This window comes from Euprymna scolopes, chromosome 25, assembly GCF_053919585.1.
Source record: "Euprymna scolopes isolate OS-2025 chromosome 25, ASM5391958v1, whole genome shotgun sequence".
Lineage (NCBI taxonomy): Eukaryota > Metazoa > Mollusca > Cephalopoda > Sepiida > Sepiolidae > Euprymna > Euprymna scolopes.
This window is the reverse complement of record NC_136506.1, coordinates 90,809,851-90,833,887: the sequence shown is the minus strand read 5'-3', so window position 1 is coordinate 90,833,887 and position 24,037 is coordinate 90,809,851. Positions and strand designations below refer to the sequence as shown.

At 34.3% G+C, this 24,037-nt stretch overlaps 1 protein-coding gene across 6 annotated transcripts in view; it reads left to right on the top strand.

The window, feature by feature from the left end:
- LOC145247503 (uncharacterized) overlaps positions 1 to 24,037 on the top strand; it is a 1,258,807-nt gene that overhangs the window by 935,915 nt on the left and 298,855 nt on the right. For all 6 annotated transcript variants that reach the window (XM_080109320.1, XM_080109319.1, XM_080109316.1 and 3 more), the window contains one exon: positions 21,932 to 22,124. In XM_080109320.1, the coding sequence (XP_079965446.1) occupies positions 21,932 to 22,124 (193 nt within the window). The remainder of the gene's footprint in view (positions 1 to 21,931; positions 22,125 to 24,037) is intronic.

Genomic DNA, 24,037 nt, shown 5'->3' with positions numbered 1-24,037 from the left:
AAAATTCAGAAACGTGAATGATAGTTAATTAATAAAATGTGTCACTTCAAAATCAATATGCAAATTAGTAAACCTTGCAACAAATATCGCTCATACATCAGCAATATATATTTAAAAAAAAGATGGTGCGTCTATTATGTAAAGTTTAATTAACTATGATAAAAATAGAAAAAATGGTGTTCAAATCTGATGTAAACAAATACTTGTCATAAACGATCAGATTGTACAACTTAACTGACAATATCCATTTCAATAATGCATATCCTCTGATGGCTTTTGGCCTCGGTAAATGTTGACGCGATTGAAAGCAAAAAAAAAACTGCATAACTTTTAACAGACCATAATTATCTATGTGAAACTTGGACACTTTCAACTTCTCATCTGTGGAACACGTTACAATGGGATTACTTCCCTGCCGACTGCAACATTGTCAACCTCAAATCCAATGTCAACAAATGCTTGTCAATAAATAGGGTTGCGAAGTCAATGTCGAAGGTTTTGGAACGAGTCGGACTGATAAGAATGTTAGTCAGTCTTATTTTTTGAATCTCTGAAAAATCAACATTCTTAATAATGGTAAACCTTAAAAGTTTGATACTTTGGAATTCTGCGAGTCTGAATTAAACTTCGTGTTTTCCGTTTTCTGTTGCTGCAACTAATTTCGAGCACGTTTGGGATACGTTTTCAACAATCATGCTGTGGTATGGTCCACCCTCCCAGACTTTATCTTTTAAGGGGTTAGTTTATCGTTAATCGCCTGAGGTGCCTCTACCAAGGAACATTGATAGGGTTGCTCAGCAATTTTTCTTTTTATATATATTTACTTTTCATGGCTATCGGATGCTAATCCTAATGCACAGGTTTTTCAATTTAATCTCTGACCTTATGTATAACGTTCATTTTTATAACGGTTATTTCGGTTAAAACAAATTCTACCTTATTTTATTTTTTAAAACTGAATTATTTTCAGTTTTTTTTTTTTTTTTGTTTGTTTTTTGCAACAGACCGTAACAAGAAATCTTTCTAGACTGAGGCAGCGTTAAAGAAGTTCGTCGCTTGAACGTATATAGTCATCAAAAAGTGCTCCATATCCGGAGAATAGTTTATCTTCGTATCCCTTCTGCCGAAATATCTGGTGGAATGGTTATTACGTACTTCTTTCTTTTTTTTTGGGGGGGGGGGGGCGATTATATTTTAGGTTTTTTTATCCGTTCTTTCATTTTTCGAATTGTTGTGGGGGTAACGATGGAGTAAGCAGCTGTGTCCAAACCGAACTTCACGTCCACCTGGGCAGCGCCGGGTAGCCATGCTAGAGAAATATGTAATCAAATTCTGTCCTTCCATCATATTCAATCCGCTTATAATAGAATCAGCCCATTCCAATTGCATATATCCTCGAGTGGCTTTTGGTCTTGATAAGTGGCGCCTCATTAGTAAAAACCAAAAAAACAACGAAAAGCATGTAAGTAATGAAATGTACTACAAAATATTTTCCACGTTCTTTTATGTTTGATGTCCTCTCATTAAAGATGGATCATATGTTGCTTTTTTTTCTTTTTTTTTTGTGGGTTCCCTATATAAGTGTGCCCTGATGTAATATCTGGCCCTTATCTGGTGGGATGGATGGGGGTGAATAAACAGACTTTTATCCTATTTACTATTGCCGACCGCTTTCATTTTCTGCCGGGTGTTTACTTGAGGTTTGACGCAAATGACTGACACACGCCACCCCCTCCGTCTCACTCCTCATCCCTTTATCTGGAGTTACGTGCCCTTAATAACTCCGAATAGCCGCCATCTATGGTGCGCTAGTTCTTAATCCAATCCAGATCGCATTTCATATGGTAACAGGGTTACTAAACATTGGTTTGGAGCATTTTTATATATCAGAATAAAGTCGTATTCCTGTATGTTTGTTCACAATTTAATTAATATGTACAAAAGCTATACTGTTTCACAAATTTTCATATTGAAAACGGATATTTACTCTTTCATTCCAGCATAGTTTCTATACATACTATCTATTCAAAGGAAATCCACATTTTAAAAGCAACCATATTTGCATATTACATTAAAGAAAATCCATTTTAATAATTGGCTTAATGTTATTGTTTGTTGCAATAGATTCAAATTCTTTTATTTGGAAATATTTAAAGTTGATTTATTTTTAATTTGATTTCTGTTTATTTTCAATTATTATTAACAAACACTAGTTTCCTTTTAAAAGCGGTGAGAGTTATTTCCTATTTAATTTTCATAGATGAGCATGGATGTGTTTTATGCTTCTATAAATCCACAGGGCGATACATAATAGATAAATGTAGAGAAATACAAAAAATATATGTAATTTACAGTGAAAAAAAAAATATATATATATATATATATATATATAAAACAAAAGAAGTTCAGCAAATTAAATCTCTGAAAAGTATCCAGCAAGTTATGTGAGAGGATTTAGTGGAATGTGCTCTGATGAACGTGTAGCACTTGTGCCCTCTCGATATACATGCCCTCGACTAACCCGACAAGCAGCAAATTCTACCCTCTTCACAGTTGAGGTCTCTAGATGCTAACTCTCCAATGTTCTTGGATTTTGAAACAACAACTAGTAAAAATGATAAAAGCAAACAAATTTTGTCCCCAGTCACCTTAAATGAATCGGTATTATAGTATTTAAAATGTTTTTATAGATTTGCCATAACAAGCTCGGGCCCACACTTAATCTGATTATGTAAGTTTTGTAAATGTATCACGCACATACAGAGAAATGGCTTTCTCTTGTATAATACTAGTTGTACCTACCTGGCATTGCCTGGGATTCAGTGAAGCCATTTTATTTGTTTGCACATTTTAAAACTTACACTGAAATAGAAATAAAAATTTTTGTTGTAAGGTAGATAACTTCAATTTCAGATAAGTTATCTCCCTTGCTGACTTTTTAATTTTAAGTATTTAAAAATGTTTTACGACATCAATTGTTTGGGCAGAATTAAGTAATTGTTTTGAAGAAATTGTAGCGAAGTTATTACATTGCCAACAACACACAAGAATAACTAATGGAAATTGCCAAGACGATACCAAAGTTTGATTTGTCAGTTTAAATGTCATTTGGAGTTCACATTGAAAATGTAACCAAATCTCGTATGTTAGAAAGAAATGCAACCAAATCTCGTATGTTAGAAAGATGGGTGTTGGGTACCAGAGCAAGACGAAGGAGAATAGCCGTGTATATTAGCAATGGCATTTTCATTTTTCTGCAGCAACTGCCCACGGTAATGCATCATTTAGGAACATAATCTGTTGTTGCGGATGATAAAGCTGATAAGGTGGGGTATCTTTTGCACCTTATTTACGGCCTATCTGCATTCTTATTTGTCGTTACATCATCAGCTGTTTAGATTTTATGTTGGGTCGTAGGGACTCCACCCTTGTCGAAGATGAGGAAAGGGGTGTCTCTATACTTGTCCCATCCTAAAAGAGAATGAAGATATGTTTCAGTCTTACTTTTATGTTTTTTACTCTTATTTTTATCATTTTTTTTTTTTCTGCTAAGGAGAGTTTTTACCTGTCCGTCTGTTTGTTATGCGACATTATAATAATGCGCGCGAAGGTAAAAAATAGTATAAGTGTATGCATGCATGCGTAACTCGCATATATGTAAACACATTAAAGAGGGAGGAGTAGTATTTCGGCAACTCTAGAATGTACAAAAGAAAAGACAGAGAATCGCTCAGATTTCTCTCTCTATAAAAGTCGATATGTTTTTCCTTCCACGTGGCAAAACTCAATCATTTTCTGCAAAGTTAAAAAAAGAAGCAATTTTCCTCTACAAAACAACCAAACGAAACCCCATAAATTAATATTTGAAGATATTAAGAACTTGAATCATGTTTTTTTTACCTTTTCCTCCTTTCCCCTTTTTTTCCTTTCCCCTTTTTTTCCTTTCTCCTTTTTTTCCTTTCTCCTTTTTTTCCTTTCTCCTTTTTTTCCTTTCTCCTTTTTTTTCCTTTCTCCTTTTTTTCCTTTCTCCTTTTTTTCCTTTCTCCTTTTTTTCCTTTCTCCTTTTTTTCCTTTCTCCTTTTTTTTCCTTTCTCCTTTTTTTTCCTTTCTCCTTTTATTTCCTTTCTCCTTTTATTTCCTTTCTCCTTTTATTTCCTTTCTCCTTTTATTTCCTTTCTCCTTTTTTTCCTTTCTCCTTTTTTTCCTTTCTCCTTTTTTTCCTTTCTCCTTTTTTTCCTTTCTCCTTTTTTTTCCTTTCCCCCTTTTTTTCCTTTCCCCCTTTTTTTCCTTTCCCCCTTTTTTTCCTTTCCCCCTTTTTTTCCTTTCCCCCTTTTATTTCCTTTCCCCCTTTTATTTCCTTTCCCCCTTTTATTTCCTTTCCCCCTTTTATTTCCTTTCCCCCTTTTATTTCCTTTTCTTCCGATTACTTTTTTTTTTGTTTTGTTTTTCCCCTTTTTTATTTTTATTCCTTTTTCTGTAATTCCATTGTTTTTTTTTTCTATCAATCACTTTATTTTGTCTTCACTTTTCTTTTCACGTTTTGTTGAATTTTTCTCGTTTATTCTTCCTCAATCCCTTACCCTCTCTAACTTCTGCATATTTATCTTCTACAGTCGATTTGGATCAGTGACACTAAACTTCATAACTGTCAGCACACCTCATTCAAATTCCACCAGGGTGGGACGTATTATCAGGTGTTGTGTTCACTTTTGCAAATCCTACACACGCATCATAAAATGGTTGCATACTTTCATAATGTATGAAAATACTGGCAAAGGCTCTGAATGTGTATTATGCTTTCATCCATGAGCAATGAAGCAGCCAAATAAATCAGTCTTTTTATACATGTGCGCACATATTTATACATGCTGTCGTCTTTATCGTCTTGTGTTTCTCAGCTGTGTTTCATATGTGGCTATGTCATCTAGTGGTTGTCGATCACCTCGTCAGTTTAATTTAAACAAACTACTCGTGCATGAAAACCACAAAAAGACTTTACTGAATTCTTCAAGGTTTTATTGGAGAGAATTTACTTATGGAGAGAGAAAGAGAATAACAATTATTTCTTTGCATTCAATCTTTTTGCAGACTGTTATCCTCACCTTTAGTCAACTCATCTTCCGACCTGCTTCAGGTTATTAACTACAACAAGATAGGAATGCTGAGTCGTGTAACTTATCCTCAGTAATTACTGCCTTCCATAGTTGTCGTCTTGCCATGTTTTGGCCAACTAATCCTATGACCTGCTTGGGTAGGATTGAAGCCACTATCTTCAGACAATGCTCAACTGTAGAGACTCAGTGCCTCTATCCACTGCACTACGGGCCCCAAAGGCACGATCAAGGTTGGATTTTATAGTCTTATAAATCCAATTTTGTGTTCTTATCTGGCCTTCCATTGTCGGGTCCATATCGAATAGTACTTTTTGTTTTTTCATCTCGAAGGATTAACAAAAAAAAATTCTTAAAAAAAAAAAAATACATTTCCTTAATTTAGTTTTATAACTTGAGTATTGAGAGACACAGACGGACAAAAACTCGAGGTAATATTCAGCTTAGATTATTTCTACATCATTTGCGTGTTTCTTGACTTCTAACAGAGAAATTGATTTAAAAAGCTTTGTTACTTTCGCTGGGAAATCTCTTCATATCGTCCTATTTATGTCTAGGGAGTTTGACCTGTTGACCCTTGCTTTCTCATGTCACTCGTCTCTGGATACAATTATGTTTGCAGCTAGGTTACCCTGACATGCACTAAGAGTGATCCTTGTTAAAATTCACACTAACTTAATTGGAATAAGGTCTCAACTATGTAACGTATGGAACACTCTTGCAGTAATCATTCTGTGATACTGGCTTTCATACTAATCACTTCCCCATGGTAACGTTTTCAGTATGTATTTATAACTATGAAAACAAAAGGAAAAGCCTAAAATTATTTATATATTGATCAATGTTTTGTCCTTAATTCGAGACTTTCTCAAGATGACTGATTTGAAAGAAAAAAAATATTTGAAAATATGTGATGCGTCTATGACGTGAGAAGAATTATTTTTCTTTTTGTTTTCTTTTTTAGACAGAACAAACATTAGGATTCAAAATATGTGGTGCACTTAGGAGGTAGAATAATGCGTGTTTTATTTATTTTTTATGGAAATCGACCCAGACAAGATATGAAGCCACTTAATTGTATGGCGCTAAATATATATGTTTGGAAACAAATATATACTTATGTCTATATCTCGATAAAAGTGACAATGTGTTTGTGTGTGTGTGTGAGGACAATTTTCAACCTATATACTCAATGAATTTTTGATCTACAGACTTGAAATTTGGTATATAGGATATTCAGACATGTGAAAAACTTTTTAATTGGTTTTCATCCGAACAAAAGGGCTGCTAAGGGGTAAAAATTGAAACATTGGCACATGGAGGTCATCGGATTTTTAACTGTTTCATGAATGCACATGCATGGCCGTCAAACATGACAGCTTCTTTGTTAAAAATAAGTAGGCTTGTGCAAAAATAATGTTTTTTGACATAAATATATTTCTGATAAAAAAAAATATTGTTTTTACACCAACACAATACTTATGGCAGAATTTCCAAGGAAAACTTGAACATGAAACACATGTTAGTATTCTATATATATTAGTGGTCGTACGATTGAATTGGAAAAATTTTGTGACTATTTTCCGATGCCCAAAACGATTCTTTTTATTTGTTTTTTTTTGTTTAGAATTTAATTTTCCATGGCTCGTAGTTGATAAATATTTACTGATTTGAAACTATTTTTTGTATATCCAAGTTATTTGTGTCTTTTTATTTTTTCTTTTATATACTGATGACTTACCGTTTATGAACGCTAAGAGTCACTTGAGAAAAATGGTTAAAAGACATGAGGGCGGTTTGTCACAAGTGTTCATTGGCATCACCTCTGAAGAGAACCATGTTATAATTCTCAAAAAAGCAAACCTGTGTATCAGTTTTCCTCAGATAGACGGTTCTTGGAAATAAACTCTGTTCATGGAAGTTGTTTGCTGTTCGATACACAGAGGAAAAAAGGAGTCATTTGCAGTTGTGGTAGAGACACGAGTTCTTACTGTGAATGTTTCAGCAGATTGTGTACATTTTAGCAATTTCAGCTCTCTTCAGAGAACAGTTAGATTTTAGCATTTTTTTTTTCTCTTTTCTTTATTTTGCGGACTGTTATCCTCATCCTTATAGCTGTTGTTTCCCCGAGTTTCGGCTAACTCATCCTCTGGTCTTCTTCAGATGATTAACTGCAATGAGATAGGAATGCTGTGTTCCAGGTGAGCACTGTCTGAAGATAGCGGTTTCAATTCTACCCAAAGCAGGCCAAAGAATTAGTTGGCCAAAACGTGGTGACACAATAATAACTATGGAAGGCAGTAATTATTAGAAAAACATTTACAAGACTCAGCATTCCTAAAACCTTGTGGTTAATCCACTGAAGAAGGCCAGAGGATAAGTTGGCCGAAATGTGATGAAACAACAATTATGAGGATTAAGATAACAGTCCGCAAAAAAGAATGAATGCACAAATTATGAAGCCTCATCTCAAAGGACCCCCCCCCAAAAAAAAAGAAAATAAAGTAAAACAATAAAAATAAAAATGAGATTTGTTAATATTGCATTTAAGTTTCTGTATGTTTGTACAGTCGGGGGGGGGGGGAATGGAAAGCAGGAAGAGAATTCCAATGGCGAGTAGTTCAAGGAGAGAAGTTATTAGAGCATAAAGCTTTCTGGCATTCAGTGACATCTCCAGTGAAGAGGTAGGATTTTGCTGCTTGCTGAGTCAGTTTTTATGTTGAAGGAGCACAAGTGCAGCGTGTTCGGAGCATGTTCTGCTGAAGTACTTGTAGCAGACTGATTCTTAACCGTTTTATTTCTTCATTTTCACATCTAATATATAAAGTAAAGTCAGTGTTTTTTTTCTTTCTGTCATCGATAGCTTTCTTCCTACAAAATCAAGGACCCATATTTTTTTTTTTCTTGCTTATTAGGTGTGTGTGTCTAGGGGGGATTCACCACTTTATGAAGGCCATAAAAGTATTCGATAACTACAATATGGTCGTCTTTAGGTCTAATGTAGACACGTTCTTTTTGATCAGACCTCTTAAATGGTCAATTTCTACCACTAATGACCACTACACTGTTCAAGTGACCACATACACTCCTTAACCATTATCTTTGAGTGACCTTCGCATGTTAATAAGTGATGACTTCCTTGTTAAAAAATTTAAGTTTCTTTTCTTTCTCATCAATAACTTTATTCTTACAAAATCAATATTTGATTCTTGTTTGTCATTGTTTTCTTGTGCATCGTTGCATCATGTTGTTTAGAATAAAATGTTAATTTGTATTTGGATTATTCTCACCTTAGATTCTGTTGCAATATTTTGGTTCTATAATGGGGTATGGTCCCACACAGTCGGACGATTCTATTTATAAACGATGCTGTTAAGAACTGACGAATCAAATAAATTCACGTTCTGCTACCAACCAATCAGAAACCAGAATTGCTTCATAAATATTAAACCTTTTTTTGGGGCAATTTCACATGTTCTTTTCCCGGGTTTCGACACTGTAAGAATATTTTGTTCTGTGGAACTGTCTACTACAAACAAGTCACCTCCCAGGACTTGTGTGTTACAGCGAACCATCTGAAACTGTTCTGAAAGTCAAAATGGCTTACACTTCTAGAGGTTAATTTCTGGGATATCTACAAATCCAAAAGCTACACAAAGTACTATAAACACAACCTGAAAACAGAAACGACCCCGACTTCATTGAAAAGAACGCAACTGTCTTTGCGGAATTAATACAGTGTTTAGATGACCGAAGTCTATCACTGGTAGTGAGAGAAGTCCTGGACGACGGCTGCAAAGCATTAAACATATTGAGAGAGCATTATTTATCGAAAGGAAAACCCAACAAAAAAAAATTTAAAAAAAAAAAAGAAAAAGAAGAAAAAAAAAGGAATCCATTATTTTGAATTACATATCATCAGAACAAAATATCGCTGATGTATTTACGAAACCGGCGACAAGGATAAAGCTACAACATTTTTTCTCAAAACTTGTTGGTGAATTCGACTGAATAATTTTTTTTTTTTTTTTTTTTTTTTTTTACCTCAACTTTAAGCCACAAAATCATTTCGATTCGGATCCATCGAAATAAAGACGCACGCTGGGCGCATAACCTCTAGAAGTGTAAGCCATTTTGACTTTCAGAACAGTTTCAGATGGTTCGCTGTTACACACAAGTCCTGGGAGGTGACTTGTTTGTAGTAGACAGTTCCACAGAACAAAATATTCTTACCGTGTCGAAAACCGGGAAAAGAACATTTTGTTCTGTGGAACTGTTTACTACAAACAAGTCACCTCCCAGGACTTGTGTGTAACAGCGAGCCATCTGAAACTGTTCTGAAAGTCAAAATGGCTTACACTTCTAGAGGTTATGCGCCCAGCGTGCGTCTTTATTTCGATGGATCCGAATCAAAATTCGAATTGTGGCAACGTTTTGGCCAATGTGACCTTCAACCTTCTATAGGTGAGTCTTGTTGAACTCATGAATCTGTACAGAATTTTAAATGGAATCGTTTATTTAACCCAGCTTGCTATTGCTTCATCAGTCATGACCAAATACAAGTTGTATTTCATAATTTTATTCTTAGAATTGCCCTCAAGGACACACACACACTGAAACACAGACGCACATGCTGAAACCTACACACACATACACCCTTAAACTTACACACACACACACGCATATGGTGAAACCAACCCATCCACCCATACACACACACACGCTGAAACCTACATACACACATGCTGAAACCTACACACACACACACACACACATGCTAAAACCTACATACGCATGCTGAAACATACACACAGATATGTACAAATTTATACATACACACTTGTGCCAAACGTACATGCCCTTACGCCTTAACGCCATATACATACATGCCCTTACACATGTCCAAAAACAAAAGATACACCTTAAGAAGGTCGGAGGTTACATGAGTTGAAACGTTGTGAAAATAAAATCCAAGATGAGAATAGTAGTCGGAGTATTACAACTTATCAATGCTCATCTATTTTTCGTAATTATCGCATTTTCACTCCAAGCCACTTTGATGTTGACGACTACGATACGACATCATTTTCAGGGATGCTAAGTAGGGAGTTGAGCAACAAGATGTCTGTTTGCATTACACTTGAACTTCTGTGTGTTAGTACAATCATGGAAGCAGGAACCCGGAAAAGAATTTCATTCCAAAGTGTAGCAATCCGAGGGCAGAAACTATTAGAGTAGAAGGCTTTCATTTAATCGATGGGACAGAGGTTAAAGCCTAGTTGACAGTTCGGGTCCTATTCTGTTGGCAACTCATTTGAACCTTCATTTGAACTAATCTTTAAAAAAAGAAAAGAAAATCATGTCACGGGTTCGAGCCTGCCTGCGTCCAACACTTTTTTCTTTTTTTTTTTGCTCAGCACACACCTACAAACACCCGGATAACGCCAGGCACCCAGCCTAGTCCTATATATATAATCTATCACTATAAAAGCGGAAATGTTTGTGCGTGTGCGTTTTTGTGTATGTCCAAAAAAAGGCTTTTTTCTGAGAACTGATCGGTCGCCTCACAACTTAAAACTTTTTTATATCGTGCCTAAATGATAATATCTACGAATTAACAACCTGGGTCGCCTGTCTATTTAATTTGCCTGACTTTGAAAAGATAAATATTCAACAATTTTCGATCGCTGCATGTGCATTAAGCTTTTCCGTATAAAAAAGCGAACAGACTCGCGATAAATAAAACACTGTCCCCCACTCAAAGTTAACGTCATTAACTCGTCAAAGACGGGCACCTGTCAAGTCGTACATTTTTTTTTCACACTTTATTATTTTCCAACTGCGCCTCAAGGTTTTTTTTTTTGTTTTTTTTTAAAACAAACACCCAGCCAACGATTTACCCAAAAACACACTCACCTACAAACATCTGGGCAACGCCGGGTACCCCCTGCTAGTATATATATAAAAGGCAAAACGACCACATGCGTTTTTGTATGTCCAGCAAAGGCTTTTTTTGTTTCCAAGAGGAGTGGGTGGGTATTTTTTTTTTTAGAATTTTTTTATATACTCCCTTGATTATAATATCTATGATTTGCGAACGAAGGTCGTCTCTCTTTTATTTGAGCGGCTTTTACAAAATTCACTTTATTCCTTCCTCTCGTGTGTTTGTTAGTGTTTTTCGTATTAAAGTGAAACTAATCGAAAGCGAAGCTAAATTCCTGGCTTTCGTTCCAGGGACGTCGAGAAGCAATTAGCTTTGATCAATGTGGGGGGAAACTCCTCATATCAGACAAGTGCTATTCATTTTAGAGTTCCCCCTTTTTTGGGGGAGTTTGGTTTCCTCAACATTGTGGGGTAACAAATAAATGAAACGGCGGAAAGCTGAACTGGCCTTCAGCCAACCTTCATTTCTACATCTGCGTGAACTAATTCACTTAGTAAATCAACTTTTTGATTGACATCAATAAATTTGAACGCTTTTCACTTCCGATGACCTAATAGCATAGCGGTAAGATGTCGGGTTTTCTTTCACTTTCTTTTCCGCTTTCGCGTCACGGGTTCGAGCCTGCTTTCCTACAAGCACTTTTTTTTCTTTTACACTTCCAAACATCCAAGCAACGCCGGGTACCCCTGCTAGTATCTTAATAAATGAAAGACGCTTAGAAGTATTTTTTTTTTTTTTTTTTTTACATGGTAGTCACCAATTATCAAGGCCCGGAACACTCGGGGATAAGGGTTATTGCATGTACAGTAATCAAGAGTAATCATAGTAATTGTTAGTATTGGAGATTTGATAAAGTGTCTTACTTAAGGGGGCGGTTCATCAGAAATTTGTTTATGTTGGACTTGAAGACATCCAAGGTGTAATCAGGTGGGAAACAGGCAGACGGAAGAGAATTCCACTGGCGTGCAGTTCTAAGAAAAAAGCTTTGTTCATGGAATCTACGTTTTGGTTTTGGCACAGTTAAAGAATGGGGAAAATTTTTGACAGTAGTTTCAGCTAGACGGGTGTTTTTCATGAAAGATTGGCAAGGGCGGGGGGCAGAGATTGGAGCATAGACGAGCACTTGTCATGGAAATAACGATAAAACAAAAACAGGCTTGCAACGTCTCTTCTGTGGGAGAGAGATTGCAGGGAAGAGAAAAGGGCATCCCCCACTAAGCCACGAAGTCTATTTTGTACTCTGTCAAGGCAGGATAGGCTGTTTTTAGCAGCTCCTGCCAATATGTGGCAGCAGTACACCATCCTTGGATGTACTTGGATTTTATATAGATAGAGAATTGCATCAGCAGTGAGATATCTCTGGAGCGTTAGAAGGATCCTACCATTTTTCCAGCGACCTTGGCAAGACTTGATGTACGTGTTCCATTTCAGGTCACGAGAAGGTTATCAAAACATGGAGCCTCTCGTAGACGAAAGCCATCCATTTCAATTGATGCCAGATAAGGATCAGAGAGTTTATGATGTAAAGATAGAAGCTTGGTTTTAGATACATTAAAAGTAACCAGCCACCTCTTCCCCCACTGTACCGTGTGCTCAAGATCAGAGGAGAGAGAATCAGAGAACTTTGTCATTTACGGCCTTACATGTGTTGCTATAGATGGTCGTGTCATCAGCATAGATGTCAACGAATGATTTAAGTATGTGTTTTGGGAGATCATTGATGTAGATTAGGAAGAGAGTTGGGCCCAGGATGGACCCCTGAGGAACTCCAGCATTAATACTGTGGGCCTCTGATTTCTGCCCATCAACCACTACTCTTATGAGCCTATCAGAAATAATTTAATAATTGAGAAAACATTTCCAGTTATACCGTAGCTGGAAATCTTGTGAAGTAGGCCCTTATACCATACCTTATCGAAGACCTTTGATATGTCAAGAGCAATTGCCCTAGAAAGGAAGCCTTTGTCGAGAGATTCACTAATCCTATGAGATATAGCCGTTAGCACATTTCTGTAAGAACGCACAAAATGACGCATCAATGATTATACGGTGCGCTTTAAACGTCCCTCCCGTAAACCAAACCAAACTCCTTAGCTAAGCGGCTGATTGTGGCTAAGACATGTACTGAAAACCTGGGTGTGCCAAGTTCGAATCTAGTTCGTTCCACAGCAGTATTTTTCATTAAACTCATATTTGACCTTGTGTCTAACCTCCTCGAAAGGGGGTAAATAAAATAACTTACCTAGTTAAGGGTAGAATGTGAAGCGTTTACTGATAACAGAACTCGTTTCACCTTTCTCGCCCCCTCCCCCTCGTCTCTCAAATGCTATCTGTTTATACAGACATGGCTGTAAGAACCGATATGCGAGTTGAACATCGCTGTGACAAGAGAACATCAAAGCAGTTCTGTGATATCTGACTAAATATGAATGTCGGTTGAAGGGCGGGGTGCGGTGCAGTACGACAGTTAAAGAGGTTATCAAAACTTTCTTCGATATTTCCTTTCAAAAACATATTCTACTTCTATTTTTTTTTTTTTTTTTTTTAATTTTTGGTGCACTTCGAGAATTCAGTATATATATATATATATATATATATATATATATATATAGAGAGAGAGAGAGAGAGATGTTTATTTTTGTTTTTGCGATACGTTTTGAATGAATTCAATTATTTACGAGAGTGTATTTTTACCTAAATGCGAGTTGAGAATAATTTTCCCTTTAACCAATTTGGTACCCCCACATGGGGAGCGACATATATATTATTTTTAAAATATAATTATCCACTTACACGTGTTTCGTCGTCTACAACTCATTAGAGTGGCTGAATCTAGCGAGATTCGAAATCGGGACTCCACGGTAATGAGCCTAAACCTCTTAAGGGGCCCCTTAACGCTCATCCATCTGTTTGGATGTATCGCGATTTATTTAGATGTTGTTTGTTTTGTTATATATATATATATATAACTTTTGATGTAAATACCCGTCATAGAACTAAAATGCCATACACCAAAAATCGCGTTAAAACGAGCAAGTAGTCTACCTTTTTCATATATTTATAAAAATCAGTCTTTTTAGCGATTTTTATAGTAACTCATAGCCATTATAAGGCTAATTTTTATCTCAATAGTTCGAGTTGTCTCCCTTTGTTTATAAAATATGGCAAATCCAAACAACGTTTTCACTTTCTCATTGAATTCTATTTCCTTAGTTAAAAAAAAAAAAGAAAAAAAATGTGATCAATTTGTATGATTTTCGGAATATGATACCTTCATTCTGTGACGGGTGCGTACACGATAAAGTTTTTTTTTTTCTTTTTCTTTTTTTTTTCTTTTTTTTCTTTTTTCTTTTTTTTCTTTTTTTTTTTTTCTTTTTTTTTTTTTTTAAATTAGGTTGAACTCTGGACTTGTCTCTTATTTTTAATTGCTGCCTCTTGTGGCATTTTTTTTTAATTTGACCAAACGGCCATTAACCTATTTCAAACTGATATAAATTATTGCACAGTAAAAATAATCAAATTAAAACAAAATCTTATTTTGAATTATTTAATCAAGCAACAATTCTATATTTTTATTTTATTACTAAATTTAAAATGTTCTAGCAAATTACCTAACAATTTAAAAAAACAAAAATATCGTAAAAACTGAGTTTAACTTGAAAACACTATGAAAATAATCGAGTAGACTAGAAGTTTACATGTGATGCTATAACTCGGATTAAATTTAAGTTAAATACGATAAAATCTCAAAAATCAAAGGAGACTACCACCAGCAGGTGCAGTGTAAGGGAAAAAATTGATGACTTTCTACATAGAAAGGGATTTGTAAACTAGTCTAATGACAACAGGATTATCAAAATTTTGATTTTGTTTGCAACCTTGCGTCCCGGCCGAGATACACTCTGAAATAATGGAGACAGACAGACATAGTGAGATTTATAAATTAGAATTTCATGAATCTTTGTAGTCAGAGAGGATAATACAATGGCTGCCATCAAGTCTTGATCTGAATGCGATTGACAAATCTATAATCGATTAATTTGGATTACAATTGTTTGTTTCACGGCATGTTGACCTACCTTTTATAAGATAGTCTATGCCAGATGGTATACTTATGAAATGGTCATTCGATTAGTTGATTTTGTCTGAATTAAAAGAAGGATTGGACATTTAGATACCGGGAAATAAATGCTGTGGTTGTATTATCGCATTTTATAAATGTACTAGCATTTCAGCCCGGCGTTGCTCGGGTGTTTGGAGGTGTATGTTGAACAAAAAAAAAAAAAAAGCAGTCAATTTTTTTAAACTTTGACCACTATTATGACCCCTTAACATTTATTGCTTTGGGCTTAAATCAAGTTATTAAGTTAGATCCATGTCTAAGGAACCTATATTGTAAATTTCAAGTGTTTAGATCAAAAATTGTCGGAGAATTTTAGTAGAGTTCTCAAAGATTAAATTGTTGAACTTTGACCTCTTAACAGCTAAATTTCTGGCCGAAAACCGATCACAAAGATTTTCCCAAATTCCAGTACCCTGTATATCAAATTTCGAGTCTGTAGACTTACAATTGACAGTTATTGCGTAGGGAAATGTACACACACACACGTTCACTTTTATAGATATATAGATAACGATGCCTCCGTTCAATCTCAAAAGACAAAGATACTCCCTGTAAGGGCAACTGCATGTGTAATTGTGAGGCAAGGATTGTGCAATCCCTAACCACACCTCTCCTGAATCGGCACTGTTTGAGTCCAGTGACAAGGAAAAGTTCAGGATGACTGGAAACAATGCTGAGATAAGCAGAGAGCACATACAACACCTGGAAGTCCGAAATGGTCACCCATTTAGCATTGACCAGATTCAACGTTGCTTAACTTTGGTGATCCAGCGGGAACTGGTGCATCAGCGTGATTATGCCACACATGATTTCTTAGGTTTAATGGTTACTCCAAATATCTGTTTTTTGATTGAGAGGGGAGGTTGTTCTCCTGTATTATTATCTTATTAATATTATTTCTATATCACCTCCGTTCTATCTTAAGACAATGCATTCCCTGTACAAAGGGAGCTGCGCATGTAATTGTTAAGCAAGGGTTGCACAATCCTAAACCACACCTCCTCTGAATCAACACTGTGATTCCGGTGGCAGGGAGAAGTCTGGGACAACCGGAAACCATACAGAGATAAGCGGAGAGCACATACAGCACCTAGTATTCCTAAATGGTCACCCATTTTAGTACTGACCAGGTTCAACGTTGCTTAACTTCAGCGATCTAGCAGGAACGTGATTATGCCATATATTATTACTTAATATTTAACTATATATCAATATTATTAATATTTAATATTTTTAAATTAATAATACTCCCGTTGATCTCGACGTATGAGATTTGCCAAAACAGCTAAGTTGTTCGGAAATCCACACAAATGATTTTTTTACAGTGTTAAAAGCTTTGTGCAGAATCAATTTCTTTTCTGGTATATATATATATATATATATATATATGTGTGTGTGTGGAAATGCTTTTTTCAGTTATATTTCACCTATTTTTTTTTTTTATACCAATCTTTAATTTATATCCATAATGTAATTATGGATCATATAACAAACAAATGACAAAAGTTTATATTCCAAATTTCAAGATGTTGACCATCTTATAATTTATTCCTTTAAATATGTTGACATTGCACAATTCTTGACAGCACCTGTTTCATAGTGCAAAATCATTCATTTAATTATTTTATAAACCAATGAATCTATTCTGCCCTTAACTCGTCAGAAGAAACAGCAACTACCAATCCATTAAAATAAAATAAAATGCAAATGCGCATGATTACAAAATCTGAAAATTCGGAAAGATGTTGCAATTACCTTTTATTTTTTTTTTTCTTTCTGTTATTATGCATTTTTCATTATTATTGATTGATATAATTAAATGAATGATTTTGTGCTACGAAACAGGTGCTGTCAACATTTGTGCATGTCAACGTACTTAAAGGAAAAAATGGTCAACATCTTGAAACTTGGAATATAGACTTTTGTCATTAATTTGTTATATATAAACAAATTTTTGTGTTTAGTGGTTATTTCAACTTTATATATAACAATAGTCACCACTTATCAAGGCCCGGAGGTCAATCGAGGATAACGTCAAGGGGAACATGTAATTGTTAGTAGTGGAAATTTGTTAAATTGGATTACTTAAGGGGTGTTTCATCAAGAATTTGTTTATGTTGGACTTGAAGACTACCAAATTATAGTCAGCTGGAAAACAGGCAAATGGAAGAGTGTTCCACAGGCGTGCAGTTGTAAGAAAGAAACTTTGTTCATGGAATCTACATTTAGGTTTAGGCACAGATAAAGAATGGGGGAAGTTATTGACGGTGGTTTCAGCTAGACGAGTTATATATATTTCTGTGGAAATATACTTTATTTCCTTATAATATATACCAATCTGTATTTAAGAAGCTCAATGTAATTACAGAGCAATATAATGAATGAATGACAAAAGGCTATATTCCAAAGTTCATGATGTTGACCATCTTATAATTTATTCCTTTAATTCAGTTAATATTTACAATTCTTGACAGTATCTGTTTCATAGCACAAAATCATTCACTTAATTATTATATCAATCAGTGAATCCAGTTTGCCCTTAACTCATCAGAAGTAGCATCAATTAATCCATCAAAAGGCAATAAAGTGCGTTTTGACATGATCAAAAATCCGAAAATTGGACGAGAAACTGTAAATACCTTATGTTTCATTACGCCATTTTGAATATATATATATATATATATATATATATATATATATATATATATATATATATATGACCGTTTTATCTGCTTAGTTACACACATATTTGCTCTGCAATAGTATTGAGCACTTTCTTCAGGTTTTTACTAATTACCATTTTTGCTATATATATATATATATATATATATTTCTGTGGAAATATTTTTATTCCCTTATATTTCCTTTTTATATATACAATAATCCTTATTTAAGAAGCTCAATGTAATTACAGAGCATATAATGAATGAATGATAAAAGTCTATATTCCAAAGTTCATGATGTTGACCATCTTGCAATTTATTCCTTTAATTCAGTTGACATTTACAATTCTTGGCAGTATCTGTTTCGTAGCACAAAATCAATCACTTAATTATTATATCAATCAGTGAATCCATTTTGCCCTTAACTCATCGGAAGAAATAGAAACAATCAATCCATCAAAAGGCGATGAAGTGAGTTTTGACATGATACAAAATCCAAAAATTAGTAGAGAAGCTGTAAATACCTCCTGTTTACATTACGCTATTTTGAATATATATATATATATATATATATATATATATATATATATATATATATATATATATATATACACACCATTCATCCCCCTTCCTCCCGATATTAATATCAGGTGGGTTTTTTTTTTTCTTTTAACTCCTCTCTTTTTCTTTGAAAAGATGATACAACCAAAGTATTTCTGAATCACAACTACACAAAGAGTATGACCGTAAGACTAATTCACCGAAATTTGTGATTCATCCCTGATCAATCCCCCACCACGCCCAACCCACCATCTCTGTTCGTCAGGGGTTTCCCTTTCCCTTGCATTGCAACAGTCTAATTCCTTTGCTTCATCCGCATCACCAGTTAAAGAAGCAATTATCCTTTCAACCTACATGGAAACTCCAAATATTAGATGACACAATTGCGGAAGTATATACACACATGTTGCACGGGTGCTTGTCTTTGTGTGTGTGTATATATATATATATATATATATATATATATATATATATATATATCATTTAATCGCATAAATTAATATAAGAAAATATGATTTTATGCGTAAATTTTCAGTATTTACTTCAACAGTGTTCAATACTTAGGTAGAGCTAGGTAGTAAGTTATGAAAATATATATGGCAATTAAACTACACAGAATATTGTTTCATCCTCGTGAGGATAATATTTTCATAATTTTCTCTATATATATTATATATATATATATATGTGTGTGTGTGTGTGTACGTTACAATCACGTTGACACACCGGTTCTCGCCAGATCACCGAAGCGAAGCAACGTTGAGCCTGGCCAGTACCAGATGGGTGACCATTTAGGAAGTTTAGGCGCTGTATGTACCTTCTGGAAGGTTGGGCGTGGGGCCAGCACCCTTACCCTGTAAATAGAACTCCTCTACAAAGTTGTAGATGGCCTAAGCCCCTCCAGAGGCTCATATATATATATATATATATATATATATATATATATATATATATATATATATATATATATATATATATATAAATTATAAGGATTTCCACTGTTTGCAAGTACTGTAATTGAAAAAAAAAATACTGTTTAGGGATCAATAAAATTCAGATTAAAAAAGAAAAGAAAGAGAAACATATTTATTTAAAACTTTACGTAAAAACAAATATTGTTCGTTTTCAATCAGTGGAGATAAATATACAATTTAACCAAACATACAAAGGCACAAACAAACCACTAGACTCGGGCATAAAAAAAAAGAAAACCTCGATCTTCAATAAGAACGTATCATTACATACGACTTAATAACATGCAGCGTGAAAAATATATATGCATTATATTCTGTCTTTATTTTTCTGAAGAAGACTGTGTCAAATATATATGTAATTTATAAAACTCACTATGTCTGTCTGTCATCTCCATATTTTCAAACTCTATCTCTTCCGAAACTAAAAGTCGCAGAGCAGTGCTCGGGGACACAAATGATTGGATCTTTTATGGACCATTCTTTTATGTGCCTTTAGTCAGTTTAAATAGTTTTTAAGGGTTGAAAAGGGGGTTAAAATTGAAAAAAAATCGGTATACACTTTTTGTATGTTCATCTTAGTTTATTTTTAATCAGTTCATATGCGTGTTATGTTGGTACAGTGGTAACGTCACCAGCTTTGAATGCTGCAGTTTTGCTTTCGGTTTCGATTCTAGCTGATGGCACCCAAATACTTTTTTTTACTTTTGAAATCGCGACTCTATAATATACGCAATCTGGACAAATCTTATTTAAACGTATTTTACGACCGGGCACCCCCCCCCCCGCTAGTAATATATATATATATATAAGTGTGTGTGTGTGTATATATTTAAAAAAAAAAAAAAAAAAAAGGATACCCTCGATTCGGCTTTGAAAAGTGATGGCGAAACCTGGTTAGCTGACTTTACCCCCTTATTTAAACTTTTTTTTTTTTTTTTTACCTTCATTAAATGTTTTCCCTTCGTCCACGGATACAAAACAACTCGGTCTTCCTTTTTTAATAGCTATAATAAAATTTTGTAACCTCCCAAATATAATGAAATATATATTCGTCCTTGTTGACCTGATGATTTAAAGCTCTATGTAATTTTTATTCCTCATCTTTTTACTTTAAATTTAGGAATTGCTCCTCTTAACTGGGTAGAGCTATCTTAATAGGCTCGTTTTTTATAAAGAAAATATTGTTTTTAGCTTATTTTTTATTTAATTTATTATATATGCACATACATATAATTAGTTTAATCAGGAAGTATTACAGATATGTCTAGTTTTATCAAGAAATATAAAAAATGAGATGAGAAACAAGTTTTGTTTTTCATAATCTAAGAATTGTTTTTTTGTATTTTTTTTTGTTTGTTTTTTGGGGTTTTTGTGGGGTTTTTTCTCTCCACAATTGGATACAGGAAATTTCAAAGTGAAGCTTTGGTTTACTGTTAGCAATCTTATAACTCTTCTACTTTGTTCTCACGTTCCATGAACGATGTTTTTGACAAGGAAGCAGGAGTTCTGGGTCAGCTGCTGTTTTAAGTAAGTGATATATAAAGAATTTATATTGGCTTCCCTAAAAAAAAAAAATTACAAAGTGGCCATTCAGATGGTATGTCGGTGTAAATATCGTTTACCTGCCTTTTTTTTTTTCCATCGTTCATCGATACTATATCCGATGGTGAGGCCCCAGCTTACGGGCTTTGGAGAGTGTGGAGCCAGCCTTTAATTGCCATTGCTCCCAGGTCCACTCTGACCCGGAGTGGTAGTACCTGTTAGGGTCCCAACTATGGGTTAAGTAGAAACCGACTTGAAAAAGAAAAAAAAAATTCTTTAAAATAACTGGATTCGACATTAAATAACCTGAAAAGGTTTGATATGCCGTAAAACAAACAAACCTAACCTAACCATCCTTCATCATCATATTTGGTGTAATGTTTGTTTTTAAAATTGACTTTGAAAGCAACCTATCATCGGCCAGGTCTTTATTCAAAGTACATTATCTGAAATGCGACATCTTTTCTTTGAAAGTTGTTTTCTTAGTTTAGTGAAGATTTTTTTATAGGTCAGATGCGCTTCTTGACACCAACCTAGTGAGGTGATGGGGACCATATCGAGGTGATTGCCTGCCAAGGATAAAGAGTTTGCCTGCCTTTGTTGCACTTTGCTATGTTTTGCCAATAAATTTGGTCCGATTTGAAATACTAAAAATTCTGAAAAATTAGGATTACTGATTTACATGTATTTTATGTAAAATTAGTTTATGGAATAATGGATGAGCATGTAAACAAGCTAATAGAAATAAGGTCACAAGCACATTATAAAGATGGACCCAGATATTTTAGTCAATTCATTCAACCACATTCATATAATTTTTTTTTTTTTTTTTTTACTAGTCTGTAGTCATAGTCATCCACTATTCCATAAAAAAAATTTTGTCTGAAATTTTCATTCCATATTTTTAAAATTTTTTTTTTTATTTATTTATTTTTTTTTTTTTATTACGTTTCTGGGTAATTGAATTTCTTTTTGATGTTTTTATTTAATCACAATTTTCTTTTTCTTTGCAGGTGGTCCCCGAAATTAGTTCTGGAGTTGTCCATCGTAAAACCTCAGTGTCATGTCGAGAGCGACCCAAGTCAGACATTAACGTTCGATGGGCTCAACTTGTGGAACAAGTCTCTACTTTTCCAGAGCCGAGGCGTCGTCTTCGAGAATCGAGCGAATCCTCGGCACCAAAACCCAGACCAAAATCAGATTTGGGTAAGTATTCTTTGTAACAAAATGTTCTTTTCAATTTAAATAATTCCTAAAGGTTTTGTTTCCAACTTTCATAGTTACAAATGGCCCGAATCCTGTAAAATACAATCATTAGTGATTTATGGTTCATGTTATTAAAAATAAAAAAACATTTGATTTTACATTTATATTATTTAAATTAAAAATTTTATGTTTCTATATATCATTTTTTAACAAGAGATGCCTTAAAATTTTATTATTTATTATAGTTATCTGGAAGCAATACATTCTGGGAATATAAAAAATTATCTTATCGATGGGTTTATATTTGACAACTTTATTGAACATTAAAATAACCCATGGATGGTTGATATGCCATAAAATAAACCAAACAGCTACCCCAACACCACCAGCATCACCACCTGAGTTTGATTTCCTCCACTATCACTCTGGAAAGTACCCAGCAGAAAAGTAATATGATCTGGCCCTCTACCAAGGATAAATTAACTACCTTCATTATATGTCGGTTATAAAATAAGGCAAGCCTGGAAGAGACCCCCCCCCCCCCCGCTACCAGCATTTAAACTCCCTGGGCTCCAAACAAGCAGCCAAAAGGTAAACCATTCCAGAGCTGAATAGAGAATTAAAAGGTTACAAAGTTGACTGACAAAGAATTCTTGTTAATGGATACAAAGCTATAACGGTCAGTAAAATAAGGGATGATTTCATTTAATTTATATATAAGATATCTTTCTTTACTAGATATATTTTTTCAACTGTAGTCACGGCTCACAACAAAACAACCAATCTAACGTTGAGTTTAGTTTTTTTTTTTATAGAAGTCGCCCCAGCCAAGACATAAAGCCAATTGATATGAGTAGCTAAAAAACGAAAGATGACTAATTTGCATAATAACAAGAGAGAGTAAAGATAGAGTCACATAAAAATCAAGGTAGTCTTTTTTAAATGACGCTTATAAATTCAGAGGCAAAATAATTTAACATAATGCCAAACTTTATTCACATTGGAAATACATCAAGGGACGCACATGCATGTGATACAAAAAGAAAAAAAAAAAGAAGCAAACATTTAGTGAGTACTGATAGCGAAGCCTCTCAAAGTGCTACCCCCAAGTTTGGTCTCCTGTCCTATCACCAAAGAAAAGCACTATGACATTGCTCCTTACGAACTGCCTTCATTATATGTCGGTTATCAGACAAAGCAAGCCTGAGAGAAACCCCATCACCAGGGCTCCAAACAGGCGGGCCAAAAAATAAGCCATTCAAGATCCAAATAGGGGAAACAAACAAACAACAAAAAATATTTACCTGTAAAAACTTTTTTGTTGGGATGATTAATTGAAATCGAGAATCAGAAAAATCAGAACTTTCAAGGGTATTGGAATTGTGCCTATTTTTCAATGCCAAAACAGAGTGTTTAGGTTTTTTTTAACTTAATTTTTCATTGCTTATACTAATGATAAAATGCCAAATATTTATTGATTTTTAAACTTCTAGTAAAAACTAAAATTTATAAATCCCTCTCTCCTTTCAATAAGTGTATTTGTACGTTTGCAAAAATATATGTACATATTACATGGGTTTTACGCTAATCCATAAATGAATAACTGTATAGCTAAATATTCAGAGATTTGAAAAGAATCAGAACTGGAATCAGTAATTGTATCAGAATTGGGTAAAAATATTGGAATCATCAGATCAGTACTAAATACTCCAGTTATTGATTAGAAATGTGATCTCTAAAGCAGTGTGAATAAATATTGTTTTGCATTAAATCTTTTGGTGTTTGTTTAGAATTGAACCTATTTTTCAAAACAAAATGACAAAAAAAAAAACTTTATGCTTGTACTCATTTCGGAACAAAGGTGTCATATTCCAAAAATCACGTTAATTGATCAAGTAGATTTTTTTTTTTAT